The sequence below is a fragment of the Macrotis lagotis genome, chromosome 3, assembly GCF_037893015.1.
Source record: "Macrotis lagotis isolate mMagLag1 chromosome 3, bilby.v1.9.chrom.fasta, whole genome shotgun sequence".
NCBI classification, from domain to species: Eukaryota; Metazoa; Chordata; class Mammalia; order Peramelemorphia; family Peramelidae; genus Macrotis; species Macrotis lagotis.
Genome location: NC_133660.1, coordinates 123,376,697 through 123,397,298, shown reverse-complemented (window position 1 = coordinate 123,397,298; position 20,602 = coordinate 123,376,697). Strand labels below are relative to the sequence as shown.

General features: G+C 37.3%; 1 protein-coding gene across 7 annotated transcripts in view; it reads right to left on the bottom strand.

Annotated features, from left to right (window-relative positions):
- The window catches only part of ZNF827 (zinc finger protein 827), a 249,568-nt gene that overhangs the window by 214,444 nt on the left and 14,522 nt on the right, over positions 1 to 20,602 (bottom strand). For all 7 annotated transcript variants that reach the window (XM_074229196.1, XM_074229197.1, XM_074229198.1 and 4 more), the window contains exon 2: positions 5,091 to 6,104. In XM_074229196.1, the coding sequence (XP_074085297.1) occupies positions 5,091 to 6,104 (1,014 nt within the window). The remainder of the gene's footprint in view (positions 1 to 5,090; positions 6,105 to 20,602) is intronic.

Sequence of the window (20,602 nt, the reverse complement as noted above, 5' to 3'; positions counted from 1 at the left end):
CTAAATTTCCTCATCTGTAAAATAAAGATAATAGTACTTACCTCCTGGGGATATTGTGAAGATCAGATGAGATAAAACTGTAAAACAGTAACATGGAATCTGGCAAATTGCTGTTGTTCAGTCATTAGTCAGGTCCAATTTGCTTTGGGACCCCCAAGGACCATCGTCTATGGAGCTTTATTGGCAAAGATACTTGAGGGATTTGCCATTTCCTTCTCCACTGTTTTAAGACATATAAGAGGAGAAGGTAGGTGGCATAGTGTATAAAGCACTGGCCCTGGAGTCAGGGGTACCTGGGTTCAAATCCAGTCTCAGACACTTAATAATTACCTAGCTGTGTGGCCCTGGGCAAGCCACTTAACCCCGTTTGCCTTGCAAACCCCCCCCCCCAAAAAAAGACATATAGGAGTTAAGTGACTTGCCCAGGGGCACACTATTATTGTAGTTGTTGCTTGTCCATCCTTCTCAAAGAAGAACACACCAGGGAGAAGCTTCTATGAGTTGTAAGTGATTTGGACTTGAATGGGGGACAGGGGTGGGGGTAGAGATCTGTGCTAAATCACCAGCCTCACTTTCTCCTCCGGAGCCATCTGGGTTCAGTGGCTAGATATGAATTAGGATGTCTAGCTACTAAGTGTCTGAGGCTGCATTTAAACTTAGGATTTCCTGACTCCTGACTCAATTGCTCTATCCACTGAGTCACCTAGCTGCCTCCTACCTGTCTACTATATGTATATATACATATAGCCTTTATTGTGATTCCCTCTAAAGCATCTAATACCATTCAAGCTTTTCTGTAAACCTTTAGCAAAGTGGAGTTTATTATGACCAATAGGCAGTTTCTTTATCTAAGGTTTATCAAAATGAATTTTAACATAACTCTCAATTGCCTATTGCATTCAGAAAATTGAAAACAGGGGTACAATCCAGCCTCTGACAGTGACCATGGGCAAGATACCTACTTTCTCTCCAGACTACTTGCTCTTCCTAGCTCTCTGAACCTGTTTCCACAACAGTAAAACGGGACTTTTTTTACAACCTTAGAGTCGATTGTGAGGCCCAAATGAGAATAGAGAATGCTTCACAACATTTAAAATATTGCATGGGAATTAGCTATTAACAGGAGCAAAATTAGCAGCTGGGGCAGTACTGTACTTTCTTCCTTATTCTTTTCAACCATTTTCTGCCCAACCACAAATTATTCAGAAGATGAATGCAATATGCAAAATTGATTATCTATCATAGCTAGTTGGATGAGGAAGATCTGAATTTGAATTCTGCTTCTAATACTAATTATGTAAGCCTGAGAAAATCACTTAAACCTCCATTTATCTCAGTATTTTCATGTATAAAACTGCAACCCACTTACCAGGGTTTTTTCTGAGGATCAAATGAAATAATATTTGACAAAAAAAAAAGGACTGTATAAATGTTATTTTTATCATCCAGGATCTACAGTTTTTCTTTCTGACTTGCTTGAATTTTTGTACTTCCCTCACAATAAGATCATAGATTTAGAATAAGAAAGGACCTTAGAGGTCATTGAGTCCAATACACTAACTTTACAGATAAGGAAACAGAGGCCCAGAGAGACTAAGTAGTAAACTGCCCACAGTCACAGAGGGACCACATGGTTGAGCCAGGTTTCACCCTCAGGTTCTGTGACTCCAAGTTCAGGGCTCTTTCCACCGTGCCATAACCTTATTTTATCAGACAGTAGGTAAGAAAAGGAAAAGAAATGAAAATAATTCCATTCACCTCAGATGTGGCTATCTGAGGATTAAACACACACACACACACACACACACACACACACACACACACAGACATTAAAAAAAAGACTGAAGAGTGCATGTGTCTATTTCTCTCCTTTCATCTTCACATTGTGTGGATACACAGATTTGAAAATAATTACAAACCAGCACATAAGTCAAAAAGTAGCAGAAACAACAATAATGAATAGGCAGCAGCATTGGTGAGGAGGAGTTAGTCATGATTCTGAATAATCTACATGAATTATTTCTCCAAATCACCAAAAGGAAACTAGCCAAACAAAAAGCTGATTTGATAATGAGGAAGATATCCCACTTGTGTTTCCCAAAGTTTTGTTCTCCAGAAAGGCTATGTTGGATTAGTGTAAAAAATCATTCATTTAAGGAAGAAGCTTAGTCACTGCTATGACAAGGTGGCCATATCATCACTTTTCTTGCTTATGGGAATATATATATATATATAGAACTTGTGGTTTTTTGGTCAAGAATATTTCTTGGGTCACATCTTCATTGAAATTATATTTTTTTTGTACAAAGTTCCCCTACACATACACACACACACACACACACACACACACACACACACACACACACAGAACACATGAGTCTCTGTCTCTATCTCTGCCTTTGTCTCTGTTTTTCTCTTTGTCTCTGTCTTTCTTGGTGTGTGTCTCTCTCTCTGTTTTTCTCTCAGTCTTTCTCTTTATGTCTCTGTCTCTCTGTCTCTTTCTCTCTCTCTCTCTCTCTGTCTCTCTCTCTCTCTCTCTCTCTGTCTCTCCACCTCCCAGAGGCATAATTCACAACTTGGATATGACTTCTGGGAATTTCATTGCTCCCAGTTTGTTGCATCTACTTTAACATATTATCTGAGACTAAGGAATGGGGTCAAGTTGATCCAAGACTCTAACAGATTTCTCAATTGGCCACTTAACAAGTATATCAGGATAATGATAGTCATGTTTTCATTGTAAGGGTCCCATGACTACTGACAACATTGGGTCCCATGACTACTGACAACATTACCTCTACCCACTACCCCGACCCTCCCAACTAAGGCTTCTGTAGAAAATAGGGAAGACCCCCCCCCCCAAAGATAATAGGATGACTGACTGAGAGTTGGAAGGGCTCTTACAGTCACCAGGATCAATTCTTTCATTTTGAAAATGAGGCAATTGAATTCCAAAGAAGCTCAATAGGTAGAATTCAAAGTCAGGTCTTCCTGACTTCCACACTGATACTTTCCCCATCAGAATGGGAGCTAGTTGAGAGCAGGACCTTTGGGCTTTCCCTTTTTATACTCCTTTCCTTTGTGCAATACTTTTTTTTTATTCATTCCTCAATCTGTGCAGTCACTGTGCATATGAAATTAAAGCTGGATCTTGATTTAGGCAGAGAATAAAGAGAATTTGGGGGGGGCAATCATTCACTACATTAGACTTCTCAACTAATGTCTGGGACCACCTGCCACTAATGTTATCAGCCTGTCCTTTGGTGTTCTCTGAGCTTAAACCCTCAGGTCTCTTGCAGTGTGTCCCAATACACTAGAATTTCACAGGATGCACACTAAAGCCCTCCATAAACACCAGAATCCCCAGAGCTGCACTGATTTGCCCCCAGAGGTTTGTCTTGTGTCTGTTACTATCCATCTGGTCACCAGATTCATCGCACTCATAGGACCCAAGTCACCTTACCAGCCCCCAGGCTCCCTGTTTTTATATGCTGGCAGTCTCAGAGGAGTAGAAAGGCTGGTTCTCTCACTGGGGCTGCTGGCAGCTGATTCTTCCTTGGCGGGGTGGGGGGGCAACTCAACTTCCTGCTTCCTTGACTATGTAACCGCCAAGAACTCTGAGTGCGCGCATTCTAAAGAAGCCCAACTGAGGGATCACTCCTGAAGGGTTTTCTCTAAAGAACTCAGGAGTGTGTATACAGTTGTTCCTTATTAAGAGCATGAGCACAGTTGGCTTTTGATCTCCAAGGACATCACTTCTAATACATGCTTCTTCACACCTTTGCTCAATTTACCCAAGCTACTTGAAGGGGGCCATCTCCATCATCTTGACTTATCTTGCCATGGACTCTGATGACTGGAAGAGAGAGTGAAGCTAATGACTTTGCACAACCCTATCTCACTTAAATCCAATTCATGTGCAAGTTCAGACATCACTTCCATGATGTTACTGGTCCCGCTTAAGAAAAATGACAGCAGCAACTTCCTTCTCTAGTTTGTTAGAATAGTCTTGACCAAAAAAGACTTAAGTTCCATATGTACTCTCATGGAAACCTGAGTATACAGTTCATGCCATTTGTAAACAAAACCGGAAGAGAGATGATATGGTCACCCTGAGGTCACATCAGTGATTAAACTTTCTCTTAAATGAATGATTCTTCCCAGGGAAAAAAACCCTAGATTGTTAATTTTCCATATGAAACTTCTTTTAATTAAGTCACCTAGGAAGATAGAGGATTGGCAAGAACATGGCTTGAAGAGACAGACAGAGACAGAAAAAGAGAAAGACAGAGAGATAGAAAAAGGGACAAACAATAAGAAAAGGAGAGAAAGGGAGAGGAATATATAGAGAGATAGTATTTACTAACTAATGATGGAAAATATCTAAAATCAGTTTCCTTTTTCTTAAGGAATTATGTAGGAATCAACTGAAATAGATTCATGTTTTATAATGTAACAAAAAGTGGAAACATCATAGTATATTCTGTGGCAAATTAGGCCAGAGCAAGCAGCTGATTATACAAAAGTCCATTTGTGATGAAGGCAGCAGGATGCAGAGTTCTCCCTTGACCAATATTTCAAAAGCACTGGTTTTCACATGTTCAGTGATGCCATGCGCTCCCTGACAGTAATCCTTTGATCTTCCCCATTAAATATATTTTGTATGGACCTAGCCTGAACTTGGTGAAGGAAAAAAATTTCATTTGTTTGAAGGGGGGGAGGAGGGAGGATGTATTTTAGAACTAAAAGAAGTTTCATTACCTATTCAATATAAAGGCTTTGTTTGACACAAACATGAAAAACCAACATACTGCTTATTTAAAGCATTTTGTTTTCCTCTTTATATATACATACATACATATATATACATATATATGTACATATACATATACATATATGTATATGTATATATGCATATATATGTGTGTGTGTGTATATATATATATATATATATATATATATATATATATATATCTATTGGCCCCTACCCCAAATTGGAAGGGAAACAAAAAAATAAACAGAACCTTAGGAAACCTGACAAGCAAACCCAGATGTCTTGAGTGGGATGGCTAAAATCAAAGATTCCTTACCTGGATTAGTGGGTTTTGAAATCCTTCCCTTGGGTACAGGGAGCAACAATAACTCCAAGGACTGGGGTGGGGTTCCTTTTTCTTGTTTTTTCTCCAAAGGCTGAGGTGGCGAAGGATCTTCAGGCACCAGTGAAGACTTCTCGGCCAGAAGACTCCCAGCAGCTCTTGCAGCAACCTCTTTCAGAAGAGCTGCTGAGGAGGTCATAGAAGCCAGAGAGAGAAAAGAACTGGCAGGGGGAGGGTGCTCTTGCCCAGGGGTCAAGCTTCTCTCACTCACTTTCTTGGATAAAGCTGCCAAAGTGGAACTGGCAGACTGGGAGCTGAAGGGTGAAGGGAAGGATTCAAACCGCATTGTCTCCTCAGTCCGTGTGAGAGATTTGTCCTGGAGTACAGCATTGGCTGCTGCTTTCAACTTGAGGATGGCAGAATCGGGTGACAAGCCACAGGTGGTGGTTGAGTTTGGTAGCCATTTGCCTTGATTCCATATAAAGCGGTTACCAGCAATGTATTGGTCATTCTGTTCTTGCTTCTCGGCCAGCTTCCTGGCAAGAACACTTAGTTGCTGGGCATGATGAGATGGTGGAGAAAAGGAGAGATTTGAGCCAAGGTTGACTGGAGACTCTACCCGGCCATTGGCTGTAACTGTGGTATCTAGCTTGAGGGAACCAGCCTCCAACAGCCTCCTCAGATTGCTGCTCAGGGGCTTGTTTGAGCCAGGGGGGTCATCATCACACAAAGAAGATACACCAGGAGAAAGGTGACCTTGACACTGTAATGGATCTCGCAGGGCCTCACTTTCCAGAGCTATCAGCTCCAAGGTATTGCTACTGGGGGTCGCACTTCCCAAGGAAGTGTCTGGGGAAGTAGATTGCTCTTGGATTCTGTCCTCAAGAGACAGTTTATAATTCTCCTGAACTTCTCCATAGGATGCTTCTGATGGGGTCTCTGAAGAGTTTCCAAACCAATGTTCTTCCTCACTAAGTTCTCCTTCTGGGTCTTCCTGTCTACTACCATCTGGAGGAATGAAGAATATCAAATTTACTTCTAATGAGCAATACATGTCTAAAGACATTTAAAATGAATTGCCAATATGCACCATGGTCTTCCCTTCCACCCAAGAACCAACTGTGATGAGGGAAATCATTTTAATTAGTTGGCTGAATGAGTAAATCCAATTTAATAGATATTTATTGAGTACATACTAATAATGTCAGACACTGTTCTAACTGTTAGTTGACTGAAATGGCATAAAAATCTTTTAATGATGCTCTGATTGTACTCACAATCTGACTCTGCAAACAAGACTTCCTTCTCTGGTCACCACTTCACCTTATGTAGTGTCTTCTCCCATTAGACTATAAGCTCTTTAAGGGAAGACTTTTATATTTCCAATGCCTAGCCAATGTCGGTCAGATAGAAGGCACTTAAATTTAAAAAAAAAAAGCTCTTCCTTTCTTTCTTCTTTCTTTTCTTTGTTCCCCCCTCTTTTTCCATCCTTTCTAACTTCCTTCTTTCATTTCTTCCTTCCATTCATAACCATGAAACTATCTTTACCTCTTATGGAGTTTATATTTTTCTGGAAAGACAAAACACATATACCAAGTGATCTCAAGTGGGAAAAAATACTAAGGAGGTGATGAGGTTGGGGAGAAGAGAGAGAGAAAGGCTAGTAGGAAAAGATAAATGAAGAAAGAAGAATCTAAGCTGAGCAAATGTGGAGCAAAGGAAGGCCTACATTCAAGGAATGGGAGACAGACTCTACAAAATACAGAGTCAGTACAGATGACAACTAGTAGGACAGGTTAGATGGAATATACATAACCTAAAAGGGAATAAATCTGGAAAATAAATAAATCTGGAAAGGTAGGTGGATGACTTCATCATGTGCATTTATTCTAAGGAGGTCAAAGCCAGAAAAATCCTTCAATCACCCAATACCTGAAATGTTTGTGTTATGCCAAAAGTTAAGGGCTAGATAAAATGCAATTATTATTGCACTAAGAAATTATGTATGTAAGGAATTCAGAAAAGCCTTGGGAAGGATTGTATGAACTGATGCAAAGTAAAGAAGGCAGAATTGTACTATTACAGATAATGATTAGAATAATTTGAATGAAAATAGTAAAATATAGTTGGACAAAGATTAAAGACAATGAATATTATTGACTCGGAATATTTCATCACTCTGGGTCAGTAAGTGGAGAGTTATGGCTGCCAAATTTTGTATATGTGCCTGCCACGTTGGTAAATTTTGCTTAAGATCTTTGTGGGGCAGCTAGGTGGCATAGTGGATACAGCACCGGCCTTGAAGTCAGGAGTACCTGGGTTCAAATCGGTCTCAGACACTTAATAATTACTTGGCTGTGTGGCCTTGGGCAAGCCACTTAACCCCATTTGCCTTGCAAAAACCTAACCAAAAAAAAAAGATATTTCTTTGTGACAAGAGAGAGTTATATGAGAGAAATGGAGAGGAAAATTCTGGGACATAAAAAAATACCACAAATAAAACTTTTAAAAAAATAATAAAGGCAATGCCTAAAAAAAGAGAGTTGTTAGTTTCTTTACATAAATAATACTGTTCTTCATTTTATTTTTTCTTTTCTTTTTTTCGTTTTCCATTTTAGAAAAAGAAAAAGAAAAATGGGCCCCAACTTGTGGAATGTCTCAGCCAGACTGTTGAGTATTTTTTTCTCTCAATAATAAGCCACTCAAGATTTTTGAGTCTTAGGAATAGCAAGTATTCAGGAATATGGAATAGTCAAAGTTTAGAGCATTCTAATATCCCACAATAATTTTCAATCTGTCTTAATGTCATTTTAGAATAAATTTAAATGGAAAGTAGATTGTTTCAGAAGTACAAGAAACTAGAACAGAAATAAATTAATGTTAACAGAGTTATTGCATGGAAAGAGCTTTTGGTAAATCCTGATATGTTATATGAATATGAGCTATGAAGTTGGTGATGAGGAAGACCATGTACTTAAAAAAAAAGAGTGCTGCTTTTAGTTTCATTTCAAAATTGAAGAGGCAGCCCATAGTGGGAATAGCACTGATAGTTAGAAGGCCTAGTTTCAAGTCCCAATTCAGCTACTTAGTGACCTTAAATGGCCTCAGACAAGTGAGAGGATCACAAATCTAGAGCTGGGAAGAACTTTAGAGATCATCTAGTCCATCCTCCTCCTTACATGGAAGAAGAACCTGGGACAAGCCTAAAAAAGGTCAAGTGATTTAGCCAAGTCACATTGTCAATGAAACTTAGCTGCTCATGTGTGAATTGAGGACCCCCCTCCCCACCCCCACACATCAGATCTGTCTCACATGCTTTACAATGTTGCTGCAAGGACATGACAGAACATATATCCAAGGCCTATGAAAATTACACAATGCTATGCAGATGTAGAGAAATTGTATTATCATTATTCAGGGAGTCATCTAAAGCCAGAACTGAAAGAGTCTTTGTAAAACAAAACATTAGCCCTGGAAGGAACCTTAGAATACAAGACATCATCAGATCTGGAAAACTAACCTTAAAACATAAAATGTTAGTATATAAAACTTCAGGGCTGGATTTCAACTTGGCACTAGATTTCTGAGCTAAAAGATATTTAGCTCAACTTAGGGGAAAGGGAATATAAGCCATAATTACTTCAAGTAACTTGAAAAATATCACCTCCATAGTTATTCACATTGATTTACTTATGGTTCCCCAATCTGACACTGAAGAGATGTGTGGTTATAAGACAATCACTTAACCCTTCTGTGCCTCAGTGTCCTTTTCTGTAAAATGAGAGTGTTGGATTTGAAGGCCTGTATCATCCTTTCCAGCTCTAAATCTACTATCCTACAGATAAATGCTATAGACAGCTACTTGTTTCCCATCCATGGTACAAAACTTCTCTTCAGTTATTTTCATATCCACTCAATTCTCCATTGGACCCTATTTGCTGTATAACATGATGTTTCTTTTTCAAATAGCTAGGATTAGTAACGCATGATCTACAAACTAATGCATTGATCTCCCATGCTATTTAGAGAAGAAATGCCACAAAAGACAAATTCTTTCACTAGGCTAAAGTTCTGCAACTATTCCCTGAGATCTTTTATTAAGTTATAAAGGAAATGTAAAATATCAAATGGAATTTGTGGGGGGAAAGCCAAATGGAATTAAATTTTCTGTTTAAAAAAAATCCTGGGTTTTTATGATTCACCACAAATCTCTTTTTTTTAACTTGATTTCAACATATTTACTACTTTCTTAAGTCTGTGGCTACCCTGTTCATCTTCACAGTATTTTCTCAGAAAGAACACTCTTGCTGAAGAGAGAAGTCAAGGAGAATTAAAAAACAAATCAACAAAGGTTAATTTTATGTTACTTAGAAGATACCTTTCTTGATTTTGAATGGAATCTCTCATCCTTTTTGAAAAAATCAGAGAGAGTGATCCTATAAATAGGTAGAAAAAATACAACATGACTGTACTTGGTAGGAATGCTTGGGTGCTTATTGAGAAATACTGTTTGTGTCAAATAGAAGATATTATCAATATTATCAAACAGTGTTATTGAGAGAACATGGCATCTGCACTGAGTAAGTCTTTTCTCTTCCCTAGTCCTCATACTTTTCAATTAAATAAAAGCTCACTATCAAGATTAAGATGAAAAAATGGAAGACAAATACCTGAATGGGCATCAAATCAATTTATAACTCACACCTAAATATACTCAAGTTGTCTCTGGAGCCAAGACTCACTGATATACAGAAAAGAGCAGAGTTTCCATGGAAGCACATAATGTTAGTATTGGAAGGAATTTAGAGCACATCTAGTCCAATCTTTTTTATCTAATAGATGAGGGAATGAGGCCTATAGAGGTTGTGACTTGCCCAAGGTCATTTAGGTAGGGAAGGCCGGAACTAAAAAGGACCCCCCATCTCCTGACTCCTGATCTTGTGTACTTTCCTAGAGTTCTTAATGTCTCCTCTGCTGGACACAAGATTGCTGTTATTGCCCATTTGGTCTCCCAAGACTTCCTTCCTCCCAAACCATAAGCCAGTCTGGGGATCACTTCAGATAAGCAGGAGGTAGTCTTTTTATTTTAAATGCAGTTGGGAACCACAGCCTCAATTTCATCTTTATATTTATTTCATTTTTTTCATCGTCTTCTTCATAATCACCATTTATTAAAAAGGTGATGTCTGAATGAGTAGATTTACCTCTAGCACTAGAGCACGGGGGGGTCAAAGCAGATACAAAGCTCTACCTCTAAGTATAACCAGGTAGCGAATTAACATACTGCCATAGTATTTTTAAAAGTTGGGAAACCTATGACAAAGAGAGTAAAATTATCATCTGGGAAATCCAATAATGTAGACAGAATCTGAACTTCACACAAAAAATATTTTTAAAAAGAGTAACTTTGGGGGCAGCTAGGTGGCATAGTGGATAAAGCACCGGCCCTGGAGTCAGGAGCACCTGGGTTCAAATCCGGTCTCAGACACTTAATAATTACCTAGCTGTGTGGCCTTGGGCAAGCCACTTAACCCCGTTTGCCTTGCAAAAACCTAAAAAAAAAGAGTAACTTTAGTAGCACAGTATATTTCACTTGAAATATTTAGATCATCATCAATTCTCCATTTCCCCACTCAGTGTAGACATCATCACAAGAAGAGTTAAAAGGGACTTTTTTAGCACCATAAATCTAGAAGTCATCTAGTGTAACCTGCAAGAGAATTACCAAGGTCATACAAGTAGTAACCAGTAGACATGGACACACCCTCAGATGGGTTGATTACAAGGAAAATCAAATGCATAAAGAACATTTTTTTAACTTATAATGCACTATTAATAGCCTTTCCAAAGATGCTTGGTACTGAAATTGAGGTTATTCAAGTGATAAACCACAAAATAATTTTAATGCATGGCCTAGAAAGAACAAGTATAGAAACCTGAGAAGAATCAGATCTGACATTATTTTGGTATCACCTGGGATCAAATGTAAGGTGACCAGAAGCTTTCAGAGGAACCATGACAAGGCAATAGTGATGCTTAGAGGTGGGGAGAGGGGGGAATCATGAAAATGTCAACTTTTGTTTCATAAGACTGAGGAGACAAGAATATTTTCCTGCAAATATTTTATCATAATTATTACTATTACTATTACTTTATTCATTTATTTATTATATCATTATTATTCTATATTCGTTTTTATTTTCACCCAAAGTATCACCAAAGAGGTGAGTCCTTCAAGGTTGAGGCATATTAGCAGAGTTATCTCTAAGTTTACACTGCAGTTGCAATAAGAACTCTCTTCCCAGGATTCCAGTGCAACCAGCCCCTCTCACTTACTCTGAATTCACTTTTAAAATACTTTTTAAAAAAGAAAAAATATACCACTCTCTCATCAGGAATCACAAAACAAAGCATTCCTGCAGTCCAGAAGATTAATTTGCTTGACACCACAAACTTTAGAACAAACAAGGTTTGACATTTGACTCTCTTTCTAAATCCGAAATGCCCATGGGCAGCAAGACACCTTCATTTTCCTGTCTGTCAACCAGCAAGGAATCATCACACTTCATCATACAACACAGCAGATAAAACAGACCAGGAAATTCTTCACATGGCAGGATGACCCCAAGCTTCATGACTTTCTTAACTAAAGCTTCCCAAGGAAACCTGTAAAGAGCCAATGTAAATAATTTCCTTGTAAATACATTTTTAAACTCCGGGAGAAAAATATGAAGAGAAAAAAAAGATGATTTCCATTGCTAATTTTACAACCTGAATTCATCTGTGATTGTCAGATTCTTGTGAATCCTTGTCAAGTTCATACCACAGTATGGTATAAAAATCAGGAGTCAGAAGAATTGAGAATGGAGGCAGTACAATTACAGAATGTGGGGAAAATGCTGGGTAAATGTTGTTTCAATGTAGCTGATATTTCTCCTTTGGGGAAAAAAAAAGACTAAAAAGTCCACTACCTAACACATTTATTTATAATTCAGTTCTCAAAGTAGTAACTCAGTAACTTAAGATTGACAACTCTTGCTACATTCTTAGAAGAGAAAGCCTATTGCTTTTTCATGTTGCAACTTCCTTTATGGTTGACAGCCTCAATCAACTAGAGGACAACTATACATTTCAGACAGCTCATATTTAACTCAGAGAATTCTAGTCCAGGAGAAACAGAAACTCATGGATTTCACAAAAGATTAAAGGGGAAAACAAATAGAGATAGCTTTTGGCCATTTACATTTTATCCCTACACTAACCTACAAATTGTTTTCCTCAGTTGAGTTTTGTTCATCTCAAAAACCAGTTGTGAAGAGAGAACATGTCCTCAGAGGAATAAGAATAACCATAATAATAGCTATCACATATAATAATTCTATAATAATAATAGCATTCATATGATGCTTTAAGATTTACAAAGTATTTTTCATATATCATTTCATTTTGTTCTCACAACAATCCTGGAAAGTGCTATCCTCTCTATTTTATGTTTTAGGAAACTGATGCTGAAATTATATGAATTGCTTAGGGTAACACAGCTGGTAAGCATTTGAAGCTAGATTTGAACACATTTTCCTACCTCTGGATTCAATGCTCTATCCACCTAAGGTCCTAGTGGTTTGGTATCACTTATGTAAAGCAGGTTAAAGAACCAATCTATAGTATTCTGTTGTTTGACTCCAACTTTTTCATTTTCATCTGATACCTTTTAATTGAGTTATTAATTCACCTTCTAGTACATCAATACCAGAATATTTACTATGCTGGCTTTCCTACCTAAAAGCAGAGAATATATGCTTGGTCCATATTCTGATCTCAGCCTGTTGTAAGACAGTTCTCATTCCAGTTATCTGAAAACAGCTTATGATAAGTTTTTTTAAAGAGAGAAATAATGTTTAGAATCTCTCTCTCTCTCTCTCTCTCTCTCTCTCTCTCTCTCTATATATATATATATATATATATATATACACACACACACACACACACACACACACACACACACACATGAAAATAAATTAACCCTTTCCTCAAGAAAAGGGGGAAAGAAAAGAAAATTAAGTTAATAAAGTTTAATCAACTAGTTTTAACTTAAAATTAAGTTAGTAAAACAATGACTTCATTTCCCTGCTAGATTTTACACTCCTTGAGGACAGTGTGTAACCATGTAATTAATTTAGTGTTAATACACCTAGATTAACTCTGTACAATGTCTAGCACAGTTTTATAAAGTGACTCAATAAAGACCTAATGAATGAAATTCATGGAAAGTTCCTTGAAATTGATTTAATTACTTAAATTGGTGATTTCCAGCAAGTGAGACAAATAATATTTATTGCAAGGGGACATGCATTCATAGGCACCTTCATAAGCAATTTCATAGAACACAAAAACAACTGAAATTTAAATAGTACTTTAATGTTTGCAAAACTGCTTTGCATGATCTCATCTGAACATTAAGTTTAAATATTATTATACAATATTCTTGCAATCATTTGGGTAGTATTATTTTAGAAAAGTATTATTATTATTCCCATTTTATAGATATTATTAATAGATGGGAAAATTGAGACTCAAAGAGGTTAAGTTGTCTATCGTTACACAGCTATGAAATAACAGAAGTGTGACTAGAACCCAGTTCTTCCTGACTCCTAACCTAACATTCTAACCCAAAGAACAGTTTGGTTTAATGGAACTTTCATATGACAGGTCTTTAAAGGGACTTTTGACACATAGCTTCTCTGGGTTCCCAAAATGACGAAATAAAGTTGTGGATTTCAAGTACCTTAGCTTTTTACCTATGACATACATTTGTGAATGGTGGATTTTCTCAACTTGTTATATTGAAATGCCCAAACAATCTGAAGGTGGAACTAGAACAAAGATTGACAGTTTCTTTGATTGAACCAGACTTCTAATCCCTAAAAAATAGCACAACAGCCCCAGCAGGCTCATTATGTAATTCCATATAATAAATAAGCAAACATACCTTCTGTCAACTGAATAAGAGATGTAGCAGAGATAGAAAGGCATTAGTATTTCTAAATGTTATGAAGATTAATAAAATATAATCTATAAACTGAAGAAAGATGAACTACATTTATTAAGCATCCATTGTTTTCCAGGAACTATGCCAAAATCTTTACAAATATTATTTAATTTGATCCTCATATCAACCCCATGAGGTGAAGGTTATTATGCCAATTTTATAGTGAGGAAACTGAGGCAGACAGAGGTGAAGTGACTTGTCCACAGTCACATCTAATAAATGCTGAGGCTGGATTTGAACTAAAGTCTTCCTGACTCTAGGCCTAGGAATCTATGGTTTATCTCAACTAGCTAAGGAACAGACTTCAGAGGCTCTCTGTTTCTATCCCCTTCTATAGATGAGGAAAGTCATGCAATTATTAAACGTAGGAGCTAAGAACTGAATATAGGTATCCCAGATAAGTCAGCTCTTTCTATTGGACTATAGAAATTCATAGCAGCCTTTTGGGCATTATATAGTTCCTTTTTTTTTTTTAGGTTTTTGTAAGACAATGGGGTCAAGTGGCTTGCTACTCCTGACTCCAGGGCCAGTGCTCTATCCACTGCACCACCTAGCCACACCTCATTATATAGTTTCTTAATCAATAAATACTAATAGCACAACTATGATCATGTCTAGTCTTCCATTTTTTGACAATAAAGAAAGGTTCTCCATACTAAAAATGATCAGAAACAACTGGCTTAACTGACTGCCTTATTATATCCTTAATTTTATTTAAACTCCTTGATCTTGAAGTCAAACAGATTATTTTTTGAAATTTTATTTTAAGAACAAAATTCAGTTTTTCTTTGTTCCCCCTTAGCTATCAAGTTAAAGGCCCCCATTTTTAACACATGGGCTTCATTAACAGATTCTCCAAGCTGGCACCCAATGTGCTCCTTTCTGAAACCAAAAGGCTGTTCATGCTCTTTGGGTTCCAGCCACCATCTCAGGTATGCAAGTACTTGCATTACAATCTGCTCCACAGTTCAGAGCAACAGTCTTGGGTGGCATGCTGAGGCTAGAGATTACTGAGACATCAGTGCCCAGTGCTGCCAGGGAAGACCGCTAGTTATTTAAAACTGCCAGGGTCATCACAACAACCAATTTTCTGTCACCTCTCCAGGTGGGGAAAAAAAGGTGCCATCAGAGCACTGAGGCTAGATAAAAAGTAAGTCGATTGAAGACAAATGATCAGGGCTAGAAAGGAGAAATGGATATCTAAGACAGGGTGAGTACCATAAACCCTGTCCTGCCATACACCAGTATTTGTGTTTTAAGATTTTTGAAGTCTCTGATTATAATAAAAGCAACAATAAAATTTAATACAGTATGCACTCTTTATAATGATGAGCTGTAAACATTGGTTAAGATATTCTCATCATCATCATCATCAAATTTATATACCACTTTGAAGTTGGCAAAGTACCTTGATATGTTGTCTTATTAGATTCTAATAACCCTGAGTTAAGGGTTATTTTCCAGGTAAAGGAAAATGAGAATGATAGAGGAAAGGTGACTTACTTGGGGTCATATAGTAAATATCAAGAACAGGCTTCAATCCCAGGTCTTCATGATTCCATTATATCACATGAGGACTGCACAAAGACAATGGAAGAAGTCAAACCTGGAAAGAAGATCTTGGGTGGGGAGGGGGAATCCACAAATGTCTTCAGGTATATGAGAAAAAGATTGGATTTGTTGTGTTTCTCCTCAAAAGGAAGAAATATGATCAACATGTGGACATTGCAGAGACAGATTGTGACAAGGTAAAGGAATTTTTCCTAACAATTTGAGCTCTATATTCCAAAGTAGAATGCGCTACCTTGGAAAGCTTTCAAGCAAAGGCCAAAGAGACATGTGTCAGGGATATAATAAAGAGGATTCTTGTTTAGGTCTATCTGCACTGGATTTGATGGACCCTTCAGACTTATGAGAATCTGTGATTCTGGGTGGATGAAAATGTTCAACACTTCCCCATGTGAGATAAGTCCAACACTCACCTAAAAGCAGAAAATATCACCAAAGTGAGGCCCAGAGACAATATTGTTGCTCTCTCTAAGACCAAGTAACTAAACTTAGATTGGAAACCAGGGTTTTTGACTAAAAGATATTAATGTATAATCCTGCTTTCAAATTCCTTTAGGAACAAAAATCTTATCTCCAGACTTTTCCATCCATTAAATATTAGGTTGAAAACTGATATTCAATAAATATTTGGTGATTGATGGTCAATCACAATGGTGTGAAGAGAAAAGTCTCAAATTTGAAGTTAGGAAACATGATTTTCCATTCCTGGATCTGTCATTTACTAATTCACACTGATCTTCTAAAATAAAGTATTTTATTATATAATTATATATAATATAAAATATCATTAAATATATTTTAATTAATATAATTAAATTTTCTTCTATATATAACTTAGGGTCATCATGAGAAGCATAATTATCATACTCTGCTTTAGCATAATAATGCCTTCTCTAGTTACCAAGATTTGGAGGCTTATTTACTACTAAATTAAGTGGCCCTAGACTGCAGAACTTTGGGTTCTTGTTATTGTTTTTTTATTACTTTTCTGACTTCATCCTTGTAACAACAACTTTTTTACTGCTATTAGAATAAATACCTTTAAGCACCCCCATCACTGCCTCTGTGGACCTGACAACCAGATAACTGTGTCTGGTAGAACTGAGAATAAGAGAAGGGTGCCAAGGAAAAGGAGATAAGCTCCAAGAGAGGGATGAGGGGGGTTTTCAATCAGAAAAGCAAGTTTGGGTATGTAAGCTCTATGATAAATATTTAAGGACTTCCCCCGGGTTATCCATTTCTTCATTTCCCAAATGACAGAACTCTTCTGGATTTTTACACTATACATCCCTCTCTTTCCCCTCTCTTTTCTGCTTCCTTTATGTATTGTCTTCTTCCCATAAGATTGTAAGTTCCTCAAGGGAAGGGACTGTCTTTTTTTTTTAAATTCTCAGCACTTAGCACAGTATTTGGACCATAGGAGGAAATTAATGTTTATTGATTGATTTTTTTTTTTTTTGGCTGCTTGGGGCCTTGTTTTCAGGTTCTTAAGTGAAATGAACTGTACAGTGTTCTGGACTAGAGATCACACTGACAATCAACATAATTCATTGGGTACAGTGAGAATTGTCCTCAGACAGCACTGTACTAGTGCTGTTTAATGGTTTACAGTATCTTTCCTGCCTGAAGCCTTAGAACCTAACTGTTCTTGAGATTCATCTCTGTACTTTAAGCAAACTTTTAAGACAAAAGATTTTTTTTCCTAAGCAATATATAAAACAGGGGATGTCCTCTAATCCTAAATTGACTATGAAGACTCCAGAACCTTATTCTCCTCCCTTTTGGGAAAAAAAATCAGCACTAAAATAGAATGTTCTGGTTAAGGGATCAACAGTAAGAAATGACTTAAAGCACAGTCTAAGCATACTGCTTGCCAAAAGGCCAGTCTAGGACCCAAAGTAACACTGGTTAATCTACAGATTGATTTCTGCTCCTTCACCCATTCACTTGAAAGTACTGCCCTTCCATGTTGCATACAGCACATAGGATCTGTCCCCTTAAGCAATCAGAAGTAAATTTACCATGGCTACCACATCATTATCAGAAAAATTGTCTGCTAAGGTTGATAAATCGGTCGATTATCTGCTTCCTTGACTTTTATTTCTTCTTGTATAAATGTTTTCATCTCACCATTGCCAATACCTGTTGCAAGTTGGACCATTCATTCTCAAACTATTTAAATTTTCAAGAGCTCCTTTAACAGATTCAAGCAGAACTGAAAAATATCAAAACAACAACATTTTAAAAAACCAACCCAATAAAGTCTACTCATTCAAACTGTAGTCTAGGAAACAGTAAGGGGCCTCTAGCTTCTGGCTGAAATGAAAACTCCTATATGCATACACTGACTTCATGTGCCATGTAATGAAACATGTTATAGTCAAAAATAAACTGCCTGCCAAAAAAAAAGAAAAGAAGCCACACACAGTAAGTCCTTTATTTACTAAAAATACATAAGGATGAGGAGAGGAAGTGGCCTTAGGGCAGTTAAGACTTTAAAGGATCTTTTCCTGATTTTTGTTTAGGATTAAAATGAAATCCCAACAGAAAGTAAAGCCGGAATAGGCATCTTTCCTCCCTCACCAAGGACACTAATGATGTCTGCTTCCTTGTTGGACTCCTGGGGGGGGGGGGGGAAGACCTGCCAGTCTTTTCAGGATAAACCAGCTTCATGGCTCACCCACCCTTCCAATTATCCATGATAATGAGAGACCAGGATCTCTCTGAAAAATGAAAATTCGAAGACAATCTAAAAAACCCAAATCAATATCTTAAGCTTACTCAAATACCAAACTTTTGACCAAAGCTGCTAATAAGTAGTCAAATCAACTTTTTCAAGGAGCATCTCTTTATTTTTTTCCTTTGCTCACCTCCTGGCAAAAAAAACATTATTGAGGAATAAAAAAGCCCTAAAGGCAAATTGAAATATGAAGGTCCTAGGTAATTCACAAGCTAGAACAACATTGCTTCTTAGATTGTAAACCTGACTGATTTCCCACATTTTTAGTGTCCTAGTAAGGAAATCCCTTTCAACTAAGTATAAAAGGAAGTTTGTTGAGATTTCCATCTGGGAGAAACTCAATAGATTTGTCCTTCAGTGGTGATGTTCCAATAGTGTAGGTACTCTATTTCACATCCATAATAAGAATGAACAGCAATATGAAATAATTACAATGAAAATAGGTTGAAAATAAGTGATGGGTGCCACAGGAGAAAGATTTCTTTTTGAACAATTCTTACTTCACAGATGATTCATGAAGAACTTTACACAGAGAAGTAGACATTTAGGGTGGGCTGGAAACTTTGATTAGACAAATGTTCTATACTGATATTTACAAATCTATTGAAAAAGTAAATTATTAGAGACCCACTCTCCAAAAGAAAACAATCAGTCTCCTGGATTATGACTGTTTCTTATATTTATAATACCTTCATTTACACCACTTTTATTGTCTTACTTAAATCCTATCTCCTTGTCAAGGCATTTTGAGAGCATGTAAAAAACTGAATTTTTATTGAATACAGGCATGGTTCATTGACTGTAAAGATTTTTTTAATTGATTAACTTATACTATAATTTAATTAATTCACACCGAATTTGGAATAAGAAGAGCTGAGTATGAGCCCCCAGATCTGCCATATACTACCACCTAGGTAACTTTGGATCAATCACTTGCCCTCAATGGTGCCAGATTCCTTATCTATAAAATGATGGATTTGGGACTAGAAGGTCTCTAAGGTACCTTCAGGCCCTGGATGTACCTAGTCTTATAATAAATTTTGAAACTATTACTAATGAATAAGAAGAAAGAGCAGGATTTGTAATCAGAAAACAGGGATTCAAATCCTCTGAGATCACTGGTTCTCTGGATCTCAGTTTACTCATCTGTCAAATGGGGATTGTGATTCTTGCTACATCACAGTTTTAGTGTGAGAAAGTCATATGAACTCATATACAGTATTGTATTCAAACCCATCTCATGTAGAAAGATAATATTGTAGAGTAGGAAAGGCAGTGGATCTGGAGTAGAGAGAAGTCTGGGCTGAAATCCACATCCCTGGCATTCATTTAGAATGGGAACCAGAGCAATTTAACCATTTACTCTATACCAGCTACAAGGAATTTCTGAGTCTCTCATCCCCTCTAAAATGAGAATAACATGCACATATTATTTGTATAACAAAATGCTTGGAAGGAAAGCGCTTTTAAACCCTAAGACTCATGTGAGCCACAAATGAAACCCTAAGTCAGGACTAACCATCTCCTTCTCCTTCCCCACCAAAGAAATTCAAGTTGATCTGTAGAACTTGGCAAAGGTGAAGGAGCATCCTAGTTTTAGAGTTCCATGTCTAAGTGACTCCCACTTCTGGCACATACTGGGTGAGTCACTTCCCCTGGAGAATCACTTTCCTCTTCTGTAGAATGAGGAATGTAATGACCACCCATAAGGCCTTCCCCTGTCTACCTTCCTAGGCTGTTATAAGGACTGTCCAAGAGGACAGTAGCAACATTTTAAATGCTAGTCACGGCAGCTCAAGCAACTATGGGTGAGTCACTGAAATGTCTCTGAGCCTCCATTTCCTCATTTTCAAGAGTAACAAGCCAAAATGAAATTAGGAAAAAGGGTAAGATGATGAACTCTAAAGTCCCTTCCAATGATAAGTTGGGCTATTCAGAGCCAATGGGGAGTTTGTACTTTTAGAAAAGGTGAGGAAAATCATTTTAAACATCAATTTCACTTTAAAATACATAGATCTAGAGAAGGAAGAGCCACATCGTAGCTCCAGAACTGGATGGGTCCTCAGAAGCCTTCTAGAAACAAAAGAAAGGGCGATTGATCTCATTTGACTAGACCTTGTAGTGCTTAATTCTCTTTAACATCCACAA